The 15,875-nt window shown below is 49.2% G+C and overlaps 1 protein-coding gene across 1 annotated transcript; it reads left to right on the top strand.

The window, feature by feature from the left end:
* The first annotated feature begins 1,212 nt into the window (after positions 1–1,212).
* LOC146007427 (uncharacterized) lies at positions 1,213–15,637 on the top strand. Its single transcript, XM_083145776.1, has 3 exons — positions 1,213–1,335; positions 2,008–2,119; positions 12,713–15,637. The coding sequence occupies exons 1-3, from the start codon at positions 1,213–1,215 to the stop codon at positions 15,181–15,183; spliced, it is 2,706 nt and encodes a 901-aa protein (XP_083001902.1). The 3' UTR covers positions 15,184–15,637.
* Positions 15,638–15,875: the final 238 nt, after the last annotated feature.

Raw genomic sequence — 15,875 nt, 5'->3', positions numbered from 1 at the left:
GGGAGGTGAGGGGGTCTGGGAGCGTCACAGTGACATCACTCTTATCTGTATTACTGACACAGGGACCTGACCGGGGAGGTGAGGGGGTCTGGGAGCGTCACAGTGACGTCACTCTTATCTGTATTACGGACACAGGGACCTGACCGGGGAGGTGAGGGGGTCTGGGAGCGTCACAGTGACATCACTCTTATCTGTATTACTGACACAGGGACCTGACTGGGGAGGTGAGGGGGCCTGGGAGCGTCACAGTGACACCACTCTTATCTCTATTACTGACACAGGGACCTGACCGGGGAGGTGAGGGGGTCTGGGAGCGTCACGGTGACATCACTCTTATCTCTATTACTGACACAGGGACCTGACTGGGGAGGTGAGGGGGTCTAGGAGCGTCACAGTGACATCACTCTTATCTCTATTACTGACACAGGGACCTGACCGGGGAGGTGAGGGGGTCTGGGAGCGTCACAATGACGTCACTCTTATCTCTATTACTGACACAGGGACCTGACTGGGGAGGTGAGGGGGTCTGGGAGCGTCACAGTGACATCACTCTTATCTCTATTACTGACACAGGGAGCTGACCGGGGAGGTGAGGGGGTCTGGGAGTGTCACAGTGACATCACTCTTATCTCTATTACTGACACAGGGACCTGACTGGGGAGGTGAGGGGGTCTGGGAGCGTCACAGTGACATCACTCTTATCTCTATCACTGACACAGGGACCTGACCGGGGAGGTGAGGGGGTCTGGGAGCGTCACAGTGACGTCACTCTTATCTCTATTACTGACACAGGGACCTTGGTTTCCCATAGCAACATCCCATGTGATATAGAACTTCCATCTTAGTACATTTCCCCCCAGGCTGTACGGTGCCACCTGCATCACCAATGTGTTACTGACAGTAGTTTGTTTCCATCACCCATATCAGCATCATGGATAATAGAATATCCCCCTTACAGATGAGTACAGGGAAGGCTGTATGATGAGGAGGGATAGGAGGCACCGGGGAGACGAGGATAACACTACGGGACATGTTAGCAGGGCAAGCAGAGGACCCACGAGACATCCCAGATGGCTGAATGAAAGGCTCACTGGGACCTGCACCGATGTTGGGAGGTCACGCACTAGATCTAGGTCACGCTACACGTCGTCCACTCCACCCGACATCACATATCAGAGAGTCAGGATCCCCGGGGTCTGTTGGTGGTGGATGATGGAAGGTCCGGTAGTAAAACTGCCACTAATCCCCATACAAGGAATCACCCTGATGGATATATGGCGGTCATGTAGGTCCTCCTCGCCGTTGGCCGTACTCCGGGGGAATATAATCCCTGAGGTGACAGCGCTCCCCGGGGCAGGCGTCTACCACAGGGGAACACAGGCATGTGATACCCAGTGCTGTAGCTGGGATAGGACCGAGGGTGGCAGCAGGTAGGACCTAGGCCTAAGTAATAACCAGACACAGGGAAATACCATCTCTTCCCCAATCTGCAAACCAATGTTCACTGTACTAAAGCCTGTACATAGTAATTATGTGTAACACAGACCCGTGTTACATACCTCCCAACTTTTGAGCTGAAGAAATAGCGCCCGAAAAGGGGGCGGGGCGTATGCAAATGAGGGTGCGGCTTATGCTAATTAGCCGCAACCTCATTTTCATTCGAGAATAGACGCTGTGCGCATGCGCACAGCGTCTATTCTACTAGATTGGGGGGGTCTCCCAACTGCCACCCCCCGCAGTGGGACAATGCCTGCCGCGGGTGGGACAGCGGGACAGGACCCGAAAATCGGGATTGTCCCTCTAAAATCGTGACAGTTGGGAGGTATGGTGTTATGTGCACAGATCATACATGTCATTGCACATGTATCACATAGATAGAGGTTAGCTCCCATCACACACCAGTGACTTCCTGCTGTACAGCGGCTGTGTGCGTCTTACTGATAGACTTCTGTGTATTCTGCATAACTGACCATTACTCCTGTATCTCATTGCATTGTGGGGTAATAGGAGGAAGCTCTGACTAATATTAAAGAGGAGAACCTAGAAGGAGAAGAGGAGACGTATGTGAGGGGAGATCAGCCGTGTAAGGAGGAGGAGATCCCTACAGGTATCAGCACAGGTGAGTAATATAAGGGGAGTGGTATAGTACCAGCCATTCAGCTCCTAGCTGCCATGTTATGGGCTGTGTTTGAAAAATGACAGGAGCTGATTGGTTGCTCTCCAAGGCTTAGGACATCTACCCCTACATATACAAAGAGCTGCATATGTGCAGTCACTACATCAGTCTCTTATCCCGCCCCTTCCTCTGTCACTGACCTAATCTCTTACCCCACCCCCTCCTCTGTCACTGCCCTAATCTCTTATCCCGCCCCCTCCTCTGTCACTGCCCCTAATCTCTTATCCCGCCCCTCCTCTGTCACTGCCCCTAATCTCTTATCCCCGCCCCCTCCTCTGTCACTGCCCCTAATCTCTTATCCCGCCCACTCCTCTGTCATTGCCCTAATCTCTTATCCCGCCCCCTCCTCTGTCACTGCCCTCATCTCTTATCCCGCCCCCTCCTCTGTCACTGCCCTAATCTCTAATCCCGCCCCCTCCTCTGTCACTACCCTAATCTCTTATCCCCGCCCCCTCCTCTGTCACTGCCCTAATCTCTTATCCCCGCCCCTTCCTCCGTCACTACCCTAATCTCTTATCCCGCCCCCTCCTCTGTCACTGCCCTAATCTCTTATCCCCGCCCCCTCCTCTGTCACTACCCTAATGTCTTATCCCGCACCCTCCTCTGTCACTGCCCTAATCTCTTTTCCCGCCCCCTCCTCTGTCACTGCCCTAATCTCTTATCCCGCCCCCTCCTCTGTCACTGCTCTAATCTCTTATCCCGCCCCCTCCTCTGTCACTGCTCTAATCTCTTATCCCGCCCCCTGCTCTGTCACTGCTCTAATCTCTTATCCCGCCCCCTGCTCTGTCACTGCGCTAATCTCTTATCCCGCCCCCTCCTCTGTCACTGCCCCTAATCTCTTATCCCACCCCCTCCTCTGTCACTAATCTCTTATCCCGCCCCCTCCTCTGTCACTGCACCTAATCTCTTATCCCGCCCCCTCCTCTGTCACTGCCCCTAATCTCTTATCCCCGCCCCCTCCTCTGTCACTGCCCTCATCTCTTATCCCGCTCCCTCCTCTGTCACTGCCCTAATCTCTTATCCCGCCCCCTCCTCTGTCACTGGCCTCATCTCTTATCCCGCCCCCTCCTCTGTCACTACCCTGATCTCTTATTCCGCCCCCTCCTCTGTCACTGCCCTAATCTCTTATCCCGCCCCCTCCTCTGTCACTGGCCTCATCTCTTATCCCGCCCCCTCCTCTGTCACTGCCCTCATCTCTTATCCTGCCCCCTCCTCTCACTGCCCTAATCTCTTATCCCGCCCCTTCTCTCACTGCCCTAATATTTTACCCCGCCCCTTTTCTGTCACTGCTATAATTGCCTCAGTGTCCGCTGCTGCACCTGTCTTTTATTTACCATGTACTTGTCCTAGTTTGCATTTATACTGTAAATCACAATTTTCTTGTTTTGTCTTTTGCTCATCTATGTATTGTCAGGCGCTGCGGAGCCCTTGTGGTGCCATATAAATAAATGATGATGATAACTTGCTGCAACAATATATAATGATCAGGGAGCAGCAAATTATATTCGCCGATAATTTCATTTCTTAGAGATCCCATGGCCGCCGTAACATTGGATGTGCTCAGTGTCCTCTAGTTTGCACCGGATGTTTTTATGGACCACCCACCTGCCGGTATATCCCCCCACGCCTGCCGGTATGTCTCCTCACGCCTGCCGGTATATCCCCTCACGCCTGCCGGTATATCCCCTCACGCCTGCCGGTACATCCCCTCACGCCTGCCGGTACATCCCCTCACGCCTGCCGGTATATCCCCTCACGCCTGCCGGTACATCCCCTCACGCCTGCCGGTACATCCCCTCACGCCTGCCGGTACATCCCCTCACGCCTGCCGGTACATCCCCTCACGCCTGCCGGTATATCCCCCCACACCTGCTGGTATATCGCCTCACGCCTGCCGGTACATCCCCTCACGCCTGCCGGTACATCGCCTCACGCCTGCCGGTATATCCCCTCACTCCTGCCGGTATATCCCCTCACGCCTGCCGGTATATCCCCTCCCTCCACCCCACACACAGTGTTTCAAGCATCTCCGTATTTAGGTCCCTGGAGAAACACTACAAGGAGAGGGCGATGTGATGGCTGCCATGGGATCTATGAGAAGAACTGGAATTATCGCTACTTCCTTCTACGATCCCCATGGCGGCCATAACCATGGGACATACCAAAGCAGAATAATATAATATGGTTTATTTAGCAAGGGCACGATGCAAGACGTGATCCCCACAGGGGGCAGTAGAGACATATAAAGCGTAGCGGTTAGAGAACGTATGTATAGGCGACCAGGTTGCTGCATCACTAATGTCCTTTATAGACGCCCGCGCCTTCCTAGCCCATGATGTCACCGTAGCCCTGGTCAAGTTTGTCTTAATTACATCCAGCACATCTCGTCCTTTGTTCTTGTATATGAATGTAATTAGGTCTCTCAGCCATCTGGAGATAGGTTGTGCTCCCACAAACCAGACTTTCTGACTTCCTTCTGGGATGACGAATGTCCTTTAGTCTATTGAGGTAAATGTTACTACCTCTGACTAGATGTCTTCCAATCTTCCTCCTCTTGTTATTAAGTTCAGTATAAGAAGCAGGAAATATCTCCTGATCAGAAGGAAAGCAGCAACCACCTTGGGTAGAAAGTTAGGACAAGTCCTATGTACCACCATATACGGAAACGTGTAAGTATGGTTCTTCCACCCACACAGCCTGTAACTCACTCTCCTCACAGACGTAGCTGCTACTAGAAATACGATCTTCCAAGTCAGGAATATGGGAGGAATTTTTAGTAATGGTTCAAATGGTTGTTTCATCAATGATCTGAGAACTGGATTCAAGTCTGGAGGAGCCACAATGGATGTGATGGGTGGACGCGTTGTTTAATGGCCTTGCAGAATTTCTTAATTAGGTTATTCTCCATTAATCTCCTATCTAGGAGCACAGTTACGGCTGTTATCTATCCCTTAAGGGTGGAAACAGCTAGTCCTAGTGAGAATACACCATTGCACAAGAATTGTAGGACCTGCACCGTCGTTGAGTTGGTGATCTCTTCAGAAGATTCTCTCCAAATGATACATCTCTGCCAGACCTTATAATATGTGTGAGAAGAAACGTCCTCTCCTGCTTGTAACAGAATCTGGATGACTTGATCTGACAATAAGTTTGGTCTCAACAAGTTCCCTCCAATCTCCAATGCCTTCAGACATAATCCTGCTGGATCTAGATGATAGACCGAACCCTGATGTAGAAGGACTGGAATGATGGTTAATGTCCAAGGTTCCTGCACTGCCAATTTCTGGGCAGTCGCAAACTACAGTCTCCTTGGCCAAAAGGGGAGGACCTCTTTCACTTTCACTTAGTCCTCTCTTCCTCAGGATGCGACATCAGAGGGAAAGGGGGAAACACATACCTAGGTCAGTGCTTGCCAACCCGTCGCTACCAGTAGCTCGCGGTAGCAATCCGGGTAGCTCAACCACTGCAGCCGCCCGTTCTGAGGGGAGGAGAGTGCATTGCGCATCTCTCCTTCCCCTCACTGTGGATCCCTGTCACCGGGCCGGCAGCCAATCGGAGCTCGCGGGCCCGGCAGCCAATCAGGAGCGGCCCACGAGCTTTGATTTGTTGATGGTCCAGTCACGGGAAAGTGAGGGGGAAGGAAAGATGCGCGATGTGCTGTGCTCTTCTGCCCTCAGAAGGGAAGTGGTGAGAAGGAGGAGACCGACAGACAACCAGGCAGCCAACAGGGGGACACCGGACTTTCCTACCCCGGCAGCAGCAGGAGCAACAACAACGGGGAGTTGTGCTGCTGCTGACACAGTGGGGGCATTCCTGTTTCTGGCACTGTGGGGGCATATGTGTATCTGGCATTATTTGGGCATATGTATATCTGGCACTGCACTATTGGGGACATATGTGTATCACAAGTCCATTTCCATTGGCCGCACCTTATGTGGCTACATTTCTTGCCGCGCGCCAGAGTATTTATTTAGAATGGTACCAAAATTGGTCAGACATTGTTTATCTGGCACTGCTGGGGGGGCATTGTGTTTATGGCATAACTGCGGGTATTGGGGCATTATGTAACTGGCAATGCTGGTGGCATGTGTATATATGGCACAGCATCTACTCAGAGAGGCTGGGGGCATGTTCAGCAGCTCTCAGGACGCTCTCTATGCCCCCATAGCGAAAAAAATGGGGGATGTAGCCTCGCAGATGTCCCTTCTCCTCTGCCTCCAGTGTTGGGAGGTATGTATGCAGCGTATTGGAAATTGCAGTGTATGTGGCAAATTGTGTAAAAGGCATTGAGGTATGTGACATAGTGGGCGACATTCTATGCTATGCGGTAAAATCCGCATGTTTTTTATTGCACCAAATCGCCATTTTGAAAATCGCAAGATTGGCCCGTTTTTCGCATATTTAATGACGGGCCAAATAGTGCGAATAGGTGCAATTTCTTTAGTCCTGAAAATGTGCGATTTTCAGGTCTGAAAATCGCACGTTTGCAGGAAATCGCAATTTAAAATAAAAAAAAAACAGCACGGGGTCCCCCGCCAGAGCATAACCAGCCCCGGGCTCATTGAGCCGGCGCTGGTGACATAAAATCAGGGTCCCCGACAAATAGGGGTCCCCTTGATTTAATGAAACCAGCACCAGGCTCAAGGTCCGGCGCTGGTTCCCGAAATACGGGGGACAAAATGACTAGGGGTCCCCCGTATTTTAAGAACCAGCACCAGACCCAACCAGCCAGCAAGGTAATGCCACAGCCGGGGGACACTTATTATATAAGGTCCCGCGGCCAAAGCATTATCCCCCTGGCTGGTCAGCATGGGCAGGGGTCCTGGGGAAGTGGGGACCCCCCCAATGAAGGGCCCCCCCCCCCTCCAGGACTTACCAGCCCATGCTGAAAGTCCGGGGCTGTCCCCGATGCCCCTGGGCGGTGGGCATCGGGCTGATGGAAAGTGTACAAAATAGAAGAAAAACTATTGTTTTCTACTGTAGAACTATGAGTCCCAGCAAGCCTACCCCGCATGCTGGGACTTGGAGAACCACAAGTCCCAGCATGTGGGGCATTAAAGGGCCCGCTGGCACTTGTAGTTCTACAGTACAAAAATAGTTAAATAAAACACACTGACACCCTGAAAAATAAAAGTTTAATACATACATAACACACACACTGATACTTACCTACCTTGAGCCCGTAGGTCGGTCCCTGGATCCTGGGTCCGGGGCTCCTGGACAGAAGAGTCCAGTTCCGGGGCCTTGGTCCTGGTTCCGGGGCTGGTCCGGGGTCCTGGGCTCCAGGGCTGATGTCTCCGGGGTCCAGGATCCGAAGTAGTCCAAAAGGGGTTCCTAAGGAAGGAAATCCTACTCACCTGGTCCCCGGCGACGACCTCGGCATCCTCTCCGGCAGACGCGCTGCTCCCGGCTGGTACCCGCTCACGGACTGGAGAGGCGCAGAGATGTTTCATCTTCCGCGCCTTTCCTCCGGATGATTCTATTGGCCGCCTAGCGGCCAATCAGGAGCCGAGAAAATTATGCCCCACAATGCAAAACAGTCCAACACCAAATAAAGAAGGAACAGTGCACGCAGCCACGCATGACTTTGTGGGACAGGGTATTATGCACACCGTAATGCCCATTATACATTACGCCGACCACCTTAATGCCCATTACACAATATGCCACACACAGTAATGTCCATTACATATTATGCCACACACCATAATGCCCATTCTACACTATGCCCACCACCATTATGCCCATTACACAATATGACACTCACTGAAATGCCCAGTACATATGCCACATAAGTGCCGCTTACCTACATTCTCATTGCTAGGACTTTCTTGCTCTTTGCCAGGGGCTACATGCAGGGTGCCGGGGGCTACATGCAAGGCGTCGGGGGCTACATGCAGGGCACCGGGTGGCTACATGCAGGTTGCCAGGGGAAGTTACTGTGTGCACTGCACTGTGTGGTAAAGTAGACAACCGGGCAGTAGTGGGAAACCTGTCTGTCTCAGAGCACGTCCATCCGTCTGTATCGCGGCTATTTCAAATGGCTCGCAAGCTCCCGGCCGCTGCCAGGCCGCAAGCTCCGACTCGCTCCCAAGTCGCAAGCCGACGTATCATTTGAAATAGCCATGCCGCGGACAGATGGGCCTGCTCTGAGACATCCAGGTTTCCCACCGCTCTGCCTTCTTTAGCAATGCAGGCAGGAACATACAGCGGGGCAAGGGGAGTGAAACGGAGGTGGAATCGTTCCGCCCTCCAAAATGGAACTGACGGAAGGCAGTAATATATGCATTGCTGGCCTGTGCCCGAGGTATAACACCTATAGAAGAGGTCATGATTCCTAGGAGCTGGAGACCTAGTTTTAAAGGAAATTTCCCTTCCTTCATCAAGGATCCTTGCTTTGTGAAAGAAATTTTTTGAAATTCTTGGTGTCTGTCTGTAAACCCAGGAATTGATGCTCTGTGTTGGATGTAACTGACTTTTCCCAGTCTATGATCCATCCGTGAAGCTGCAGGAAGTGTATTAGATAACTTAGGTCCTTTCTTATCCTCTTCTGAACCGGCTGCCGTCAGGATATCTTCTAGATATGGCCACATCGGAATACGCTGCTCTCTTGGCAATTTTCTTACCCTGAGAAATGTTATTCAGGTGCCTCAGATCCGGGATATTTCTGAAACCTCCTATATGCTTCTCTGCTTGTTTTTTTACTCCAAACCCCTGTTTCCTGTCAGATATTGTATACATTTTATGCTGTAGCCTTGTGGATTGGCTCCAATGACCCCTCTTGCCTTGAATTGAATTCTCCCACTCTTCTGCAAAGTCTACAATCCAGGTTCCTACCAGGAGAGACTTGCTGTAGTCATTGCCTTGGATTATTTCTATATGACTGCTGAAAGAAATGTTGTGATGTTCCAAATGAACCTCTTCTGCCTATCAGATCTCCAGAGCCTGAGAACCAGTGGCGTAGCTTCAGGGGTCGCAGCGGTCGCAGATGCGACCGGGCCCCTGAGCCAGGGGGGCCCAACCCCCGCCACTGACCTGGGAGAGGGATGCGAACAGGACGCACCCGTTCCCAGTGCTGCTTTGCGGGCCCGCGTGCGTCGCGCTGACGTCACGCGGCAAGGGGTCCCCTTCCTATTGGCTGCCTGCGGCTGGGGACAGGACAAGGTGGCCGTATCTCAGCTGTGATTGGCTGTAGCGTCCCCAGCCGCAGGCAGCCAATAGGAAGGGGACCCCTTGCCGCGTGACGTCAGCGCGACGCACGCGGGCTCCAACCTCCCCCTCCCTCTCCCACCGCTTACGCGCCATCACACAGCACGTGTAGGCTGTGCCAGGACAGGACTCAGGAGCAGGACCGCCCGGCGCCCTATATCGGACAGACTACAGTGAGTCCAGTCTGTCAGGCTTTTTTTGAGATTATGGGGAAAATAGCTAAAACTGCTGGGATGTGTAGTTCCACTGTTACAGTGGAACTACACGTCCCAGCATGCCCTGTCACAGTTTTAGAAATCCATTATCTAAAATCTGTGGCAGGGCATGCTGGGACGTGTAGTTCCACAACAGCACTGACTCCAGTCCTGTCAGGCTTTTGAGATTATGTGACAAATTGCTAAAACTGCTCGGATGTGTAGTTCCACTGTTACAGTGGAACTACACGTCCCAGCATGCCCTGTCACAGTTTTAGAAATCCATTATCTAAAATCTGTGGCAGGGCATGCTGGGACGTGTAGTTCCACAACAGCACTGACTCAGGCTTGTCAGCATTTATTTACTTGGGGTGCCTGCCTGGTGTCTGGCCATGCACTGACAAAGGCTCATGGGAGGTCATAAAAGGTTAGGTAAACCCAGTGAACATTGCTTGCCTTATTTTGTGGCCACGTCCCTTCCCCATGAAGCCATTTCCTATATTTTTGGCTTGAGCACCCACCAGCACCTGGGCCTCTCCAGTTTTATCATCTTTGTTCTTTTAATATTTTATTTCAATAAACTGCTATCCTATGTTTAAATGTTAGTTCTATTATTAACATAATATACTTGATGTATTAAAATATAAACAGACTGAGATTTTAATTTTGTTGTATGTAGGGGGGCCCCAAGCTGACCATTCGCACCAGGGCCCATGAACCCTTAGCTACGCCCCTGCTGAGAACCCTAGACACCGAGGCTAGAGATACACCCAATGTAAGGGCCACAGCAAAAGACAAGTTCCGTTTATTGAAAGAATTCTCCATTCTTCTATCCATAGTGTCATTACAGGACAAAGGTATAGTAGTTCTTAGCATTAGTTAGGCAACAGCAGCACCCACCTTCGGTATAGTATACCAGTTCAGGAAATGTTCATCCCTAATAGGATACATATGCTCGACCGTGGCTAATTTTACTAGTCTCTTACCCAAGTGTTGCCAGTAATTGGAGAGTAACTCCTTCTTCACTTTATGAATAGGAAAACATCTCCTTTTTTCTGGGAAAACATCTCCCGTTTCCCCTTATCTGCAAATAAAAGATCCTGACTCACTGAAGGATCCACCGTATATTAATAATTCATGGTTTTATAAGTGTTTTCAACTTTCTACCATATCAATATAAAACATATTATCCTCTTTTTATTTCTCCTGAATGATCACTGGAGATTTCTTCTCAATCATCTTCCAATTATTCATCTGAAGAAACAGCACCTTCATAGTTAAAACCAGACCTCTTATGGCCCTGCAGCTCCAGATATTTCTCTTGGGACACAAAGGATTTCTTTATCCATTCAATTAACTCAGGCCTGGCCAACCCGTGGCTCTCCAGCGGTTGTGAAACTACACTTCCCAGCATGCCCTGCCACAGTATGGCTATTAGGGAATGCTAGAATTGTGTGAGGGCATGCTGGGATGTGTAGTGTCACAACAGCTGGAGAACCACAGGTTGGCCAGGCCTGCAGTATCTCATGCAATAGATGAGGTTGAGTAGATACAGCTGCCAGCTGTTCCTCACAAAAAGGATTATCCTAGACCTATATTAATGCTCTTTTCTGCTCATGCGCATCCTGCCGGAACAGCGTTCTGGGACACCGAGACCACCAGGCATTATGGAAGTGACTGTGTACTCGAAGTGCCACGTCAGCACCCGGCACCAGAATTCTGTGGCTGCACGCCGCGTGGCTGTCTAAAGACCCTGCCGGGCATTGAGGAAGAGAGGCGGCGCCTTCTGTCGTGTCTCAACACCCAGCGGGCTGCAGTACAAAATGGTCCCAAGTGCCGGACTTACAGCCTGAAGTAGGAGCCTTCCACTGCAGTGGCGGGAGAGCACGAAGCCCACCTGACACTCCCTCCGCCTCCATCTCTTGTCAGCACCTAGCAGCTGTTATTACATAACTCTCCCTGGCATGGCCCCGACACGATGCCCACACTGGGAGACCAGGTAGCCGCAGGCACTCAGGCAGGTCTCTGGAGAGGTCACACCCCCGAATCCTCTCCTTCCACCCACGGAGCTTCCCCTTTCAGCTCCTATGCTGATATAGAGGTAAGCCTAGGATGAAAAGAAAACACTACGGACCTAACCAAACTAGTAGGGAGACAGGAGAACAGACAAGGAGGAAGGGGAGGAGTCAGCTAATATACCAGCAGGTGGGCGGTCTCTAGCAAACTAGAGTTCAGGGAGGATATCCCGGTGTAATATAATATGTGATCGGGCGTCTGTCCTCATTGTGGCTACTCCCTTCGGGTCCACAGATATCGGATTCTAGTCTAGACTTGGCCAAAAGGGGATTCCCTCTTACCATCGGTACCACTACGCAGTGGGTGGGTATATCACATAAAGATACACAGAAGTAACACGTTGCACACTGGAGTACAGACCCCCAGCCCGTGTACTAATAACACCGTGTCCACAGCACTGCAGACCACAAGGCATGTGACCTGCTGTGCGCTGCTCACCAACAGGTCTCAGACCGCCTGCTAGGAAATGGTCATCTCCTGTCCCAGTCACAGAGCCAGTGATCACCTCCCCAGGGCATTCGTACGCTTATACTACATTCCTCATTACTCTTATATAGATATATGCTGTGTGCAGTACTCCTAGCTGTATATACATTGATGTCATCCTACAAGTGTGCACGCATAGAACAGTAACCATCGAAAGATGTGGGAAGTTCAGCCTGGCCTGCAAATGGATGTTTATGTAAAACATCCATCGGCAATCTGTGCGAACGTAGGAGCTGCGTGAATGGTGGGCCGGCGTACCGCAGGGCGGGTTCTGGTTGACTCGTATCCGAGAATTAACCAGAATAACCCCCATAGAATGATAAAACACGTTCTAAACATGACAAGTGCCCACTTTTGTGTATAGATGGCGCTGCAGCACAGGGATTAACCCCTTCAGTGCAGGGGCGTCCATTTTGTCAATGTGGGAGGGGGTCTCCGGCCACACGCTATATCTGTGGAAATGCTCCACGTGTAACACAAGATCTCTCTTTCCATGCGTGTATTGTATTCCCAGCACAAGGACACCCGAGAAGGAATCACCCTGATGGATAAACCCCATTTTGTTTTCCAGATTTGAAAATAGAAGATGACATCACAGGAAGTTCTCCAGGAGAAAACCGCATTCCTCTAACTATACATTCAGACCAACGCAGTGCAGATACATCGCCTGCTCCCGCCGATAGTGAGGAATGTCCCACTGATGACACCGATAATGAGCAATGTTCCACTGATGGCACCGATAATGAGAAATGTTCCACTGATGGCACCGATAGCGAGGAATGTTCCACTGATGGCACCGATAATGAAGAATGTCCCACTGATGACTCCGATAATAAGGAATGTCCCACTGATGACTCCGATAGCGAGGAATGTCCCACTGATGGCACCGATAATGAAGAATGTCCCACTGATGACTCCGATAATGAGGAATGTCCTACTGATGGCACTGATAATGAGGAATGTTCCACTGATGGCACCAATAATGAGCAATGTACCACTGATGACTCCGATAATGAGGAATGTACCACTGATGGCACCGATAATGAAGAATGTCCCACTGATGGCACCGATAATGAGGAATGTTCCACTGATGACACCGATAATGAGGAATGTTCTACTGATGGCACCGATAATGAGGAATGTACCACTGATGACTCCGATAATGAGGAATGTACCACTGATGACACCGATAATGAGGAATGTACCACTGATGACACCGATAATGAGGAAAGTACCACTGATACCACCGATGTTGGTATACCTAGTACATCTCGCAAAATATTTGCCTGTTGTGAATGTGATAAGTGTTTTCCATATAAGTCAAAGTTAGTTACACATCAGAGAACTCACACAGGTGAGAGGCCGTTTCAGTGTTCTGTCTGTAGGAAATGTTATAAACATAAATCAAGTCTTGCTCTACATCAGAGAACTCACACAGGGGAAAATCTGTTTCCATGCTCTGAGTGTGGGAAAAGTTTTATACACAAATCAGGTCTTGTCTTACATCAGAGAACTCACACAGGGGAGAAGCCATTTTCATGCTCTGAGTGTGGGAAATGTTTTACATACAAATCAGGTCTTGTCTTACATCAAAAAACTCACACAGGGGAGAAGCCATTTTCATGCTCTGAGTGTGGGAAATGTTTTTCACACAAAAAAGGTCTTGTCTTACATCAGAGAACTCACACAGGGGAGAAGCCATTTTCATGCTCTGAGTGTGGGAAATGTTTTACACACAAATCAGGTCTTGTCTTTCATCAGAGAACTCACACAGGGGAGAAGCCATTTTCATGCTCTGAGTGTGAGAAATGTTTTACACACAAATCAGGTCTTGTCTTACATCAGAGAACTCACACAGGGGAGAAGCCATTTTCATGCTCTGAGTGTGGGAAATGTTTTACATATAAATCAGGTCTTATCTTACATCAGACAGCTCACACAGGGGAAAACCTGCTTCCATGCTCTGAGTGTGGGAAATGTTTTACACACAAATCAGTTCTTGTCATACATCAGAGAAGTCACACAGGGGAGAAGCCATTTTCATGCTCTGAGTGTGGGAAATGTTTTACATACAAATCAAGTCTTCTCGTACATCAGAGAACTCACACAGGGGAAAACCTGCTTCCATGCTCTGAGTGTGGGAAATGTTTTACACACAAATCAGGTCTTCTCGTACATCAGAGAACTCACACAGGGGAGAAGCCATTTTCATGTTCTGAGTGTGGGAAATGTTTTACACGTAATTCACAACTTGTTAAACATCAGAGAAGTCACACGGGTAAGAACCCATTTGCATGCTCTGAATGTGGAAAAAGTTTTACCAGGAAATCGGTTCTTGTCATACATCAGAGAAGTCACACAGGGAAAAATCTGTTTACATGTTCTGAGTGTGGGAAATGTTTTATACAAAAATTAAGTCTTGTTCTACATCAGAGAACTCACGCAGGTAAAAATATGCTTCCATGCTCTGAGTGTGGGAAATGTTTTCCAAACAAATCAAGTCTTGCTCTACATCAGAGAACTCACACAGGAGAGAAGCCTTTTTCATGTTCCAAGTGCGAGAAATGTTTTGTTTCGAAAGGAGATCTTGCAAAACATCAGAGAAGTCACACAGGGGAGAAGCCATTTCCATGTTCTGAGTGTGGGAAATGTTTTATACAAAAATTAAGTCTTGTTCTACATCAGAGAACTCACGCAGGTGAAAATATGCTTCCATGCTCTGAGTGTGGGAAATGTTTTCCAAACAAATCAAGTCTTGTTGTACATCAGAGAACTCACACAGGAGAGAAGCCTTTTTCATGTTCCGAGTGTGAGAAATGTTTTGTTTCGAAAGGAGATCTTGCAAAACATCAGAGAAGTCACACAGGGGAGAAGCCATTTCCATGTTCTGAGTGTGGGAAATGTTTTGCACAAAATAAAGATCTTGTCAGGCATCAGATGACTCACACAGGGGAGAAGCCGTATGCATGTCCTGAGTGTGAGAATTGTTTTGCACGTAAATCACATCTTGTTAGACACCAGACAATCCACACACAGGTGTAATGTAATACCCGGGAGATGAGGGACATGGTACAGACTGGCTGCAATACTCTGACAATAAAACAGGAGGAATGTTGGTATCAATATGATATACTCGCATCATATAGTCATCACTGAGATACGGGGGTTACACAATATACTACCATGTAATAATATAATAGAGGTGTAATAAGTCTCCAGCAGATCACTGGTGTGGGATGTATTGAGCTGTGGGAGGTGGGTGATATTATTCTGTAGCGATCTCACTGATGGGTATTTGTATGACGCTATGAAAATATGAGGCTATTTTATGGTCTAGTATTATATACTGTATGTTTCCTCCTGTGTGTTTGTAATTATATATAGGTGTGTGTGTATATATATATAGAGAGAGAGAGAGAGAGAGAGAGAGAGAGAGAGAGAGAGACTGATAAGATAGCTTTATCTCTATATAGAAACATATATATATATATATATATATAATGTGTGATAGGGATGACATAGACCATGGGTCCTCAAACTGCGGCCCTCCAGATGTTGTGAAACTACAAGATCCCAGCATGCCTTGCCACAGTTTTGCTATAAGGGAGTGTTAAAACTGTGGCAAGGCATGCTGGGATTTGTAGTTTCACAACATCTGGAGGGTTGCAGTTTGAGGACCCATGGCATAGACATACATGGGGTGAATATAAAACAGGGGTTTTGTGGCTAGAAGG

The sequence above is a fragment of the Crinia signifera genome, chromosome 6 (assembly GCF_055691185.1).
Source record: "Crinia signifera chromosome 6, ASM5569118v1, whole genome shotgun sequence".
Lineage (NCBI taxonomy): Eukaryota > Metazoa > Chordata > Amphibia > Anura > Myobatrachidae > Crinia > Crinia signifera.
This window is presented reverse-complemented; position numbering and strand designations above follow the sequence as displayed.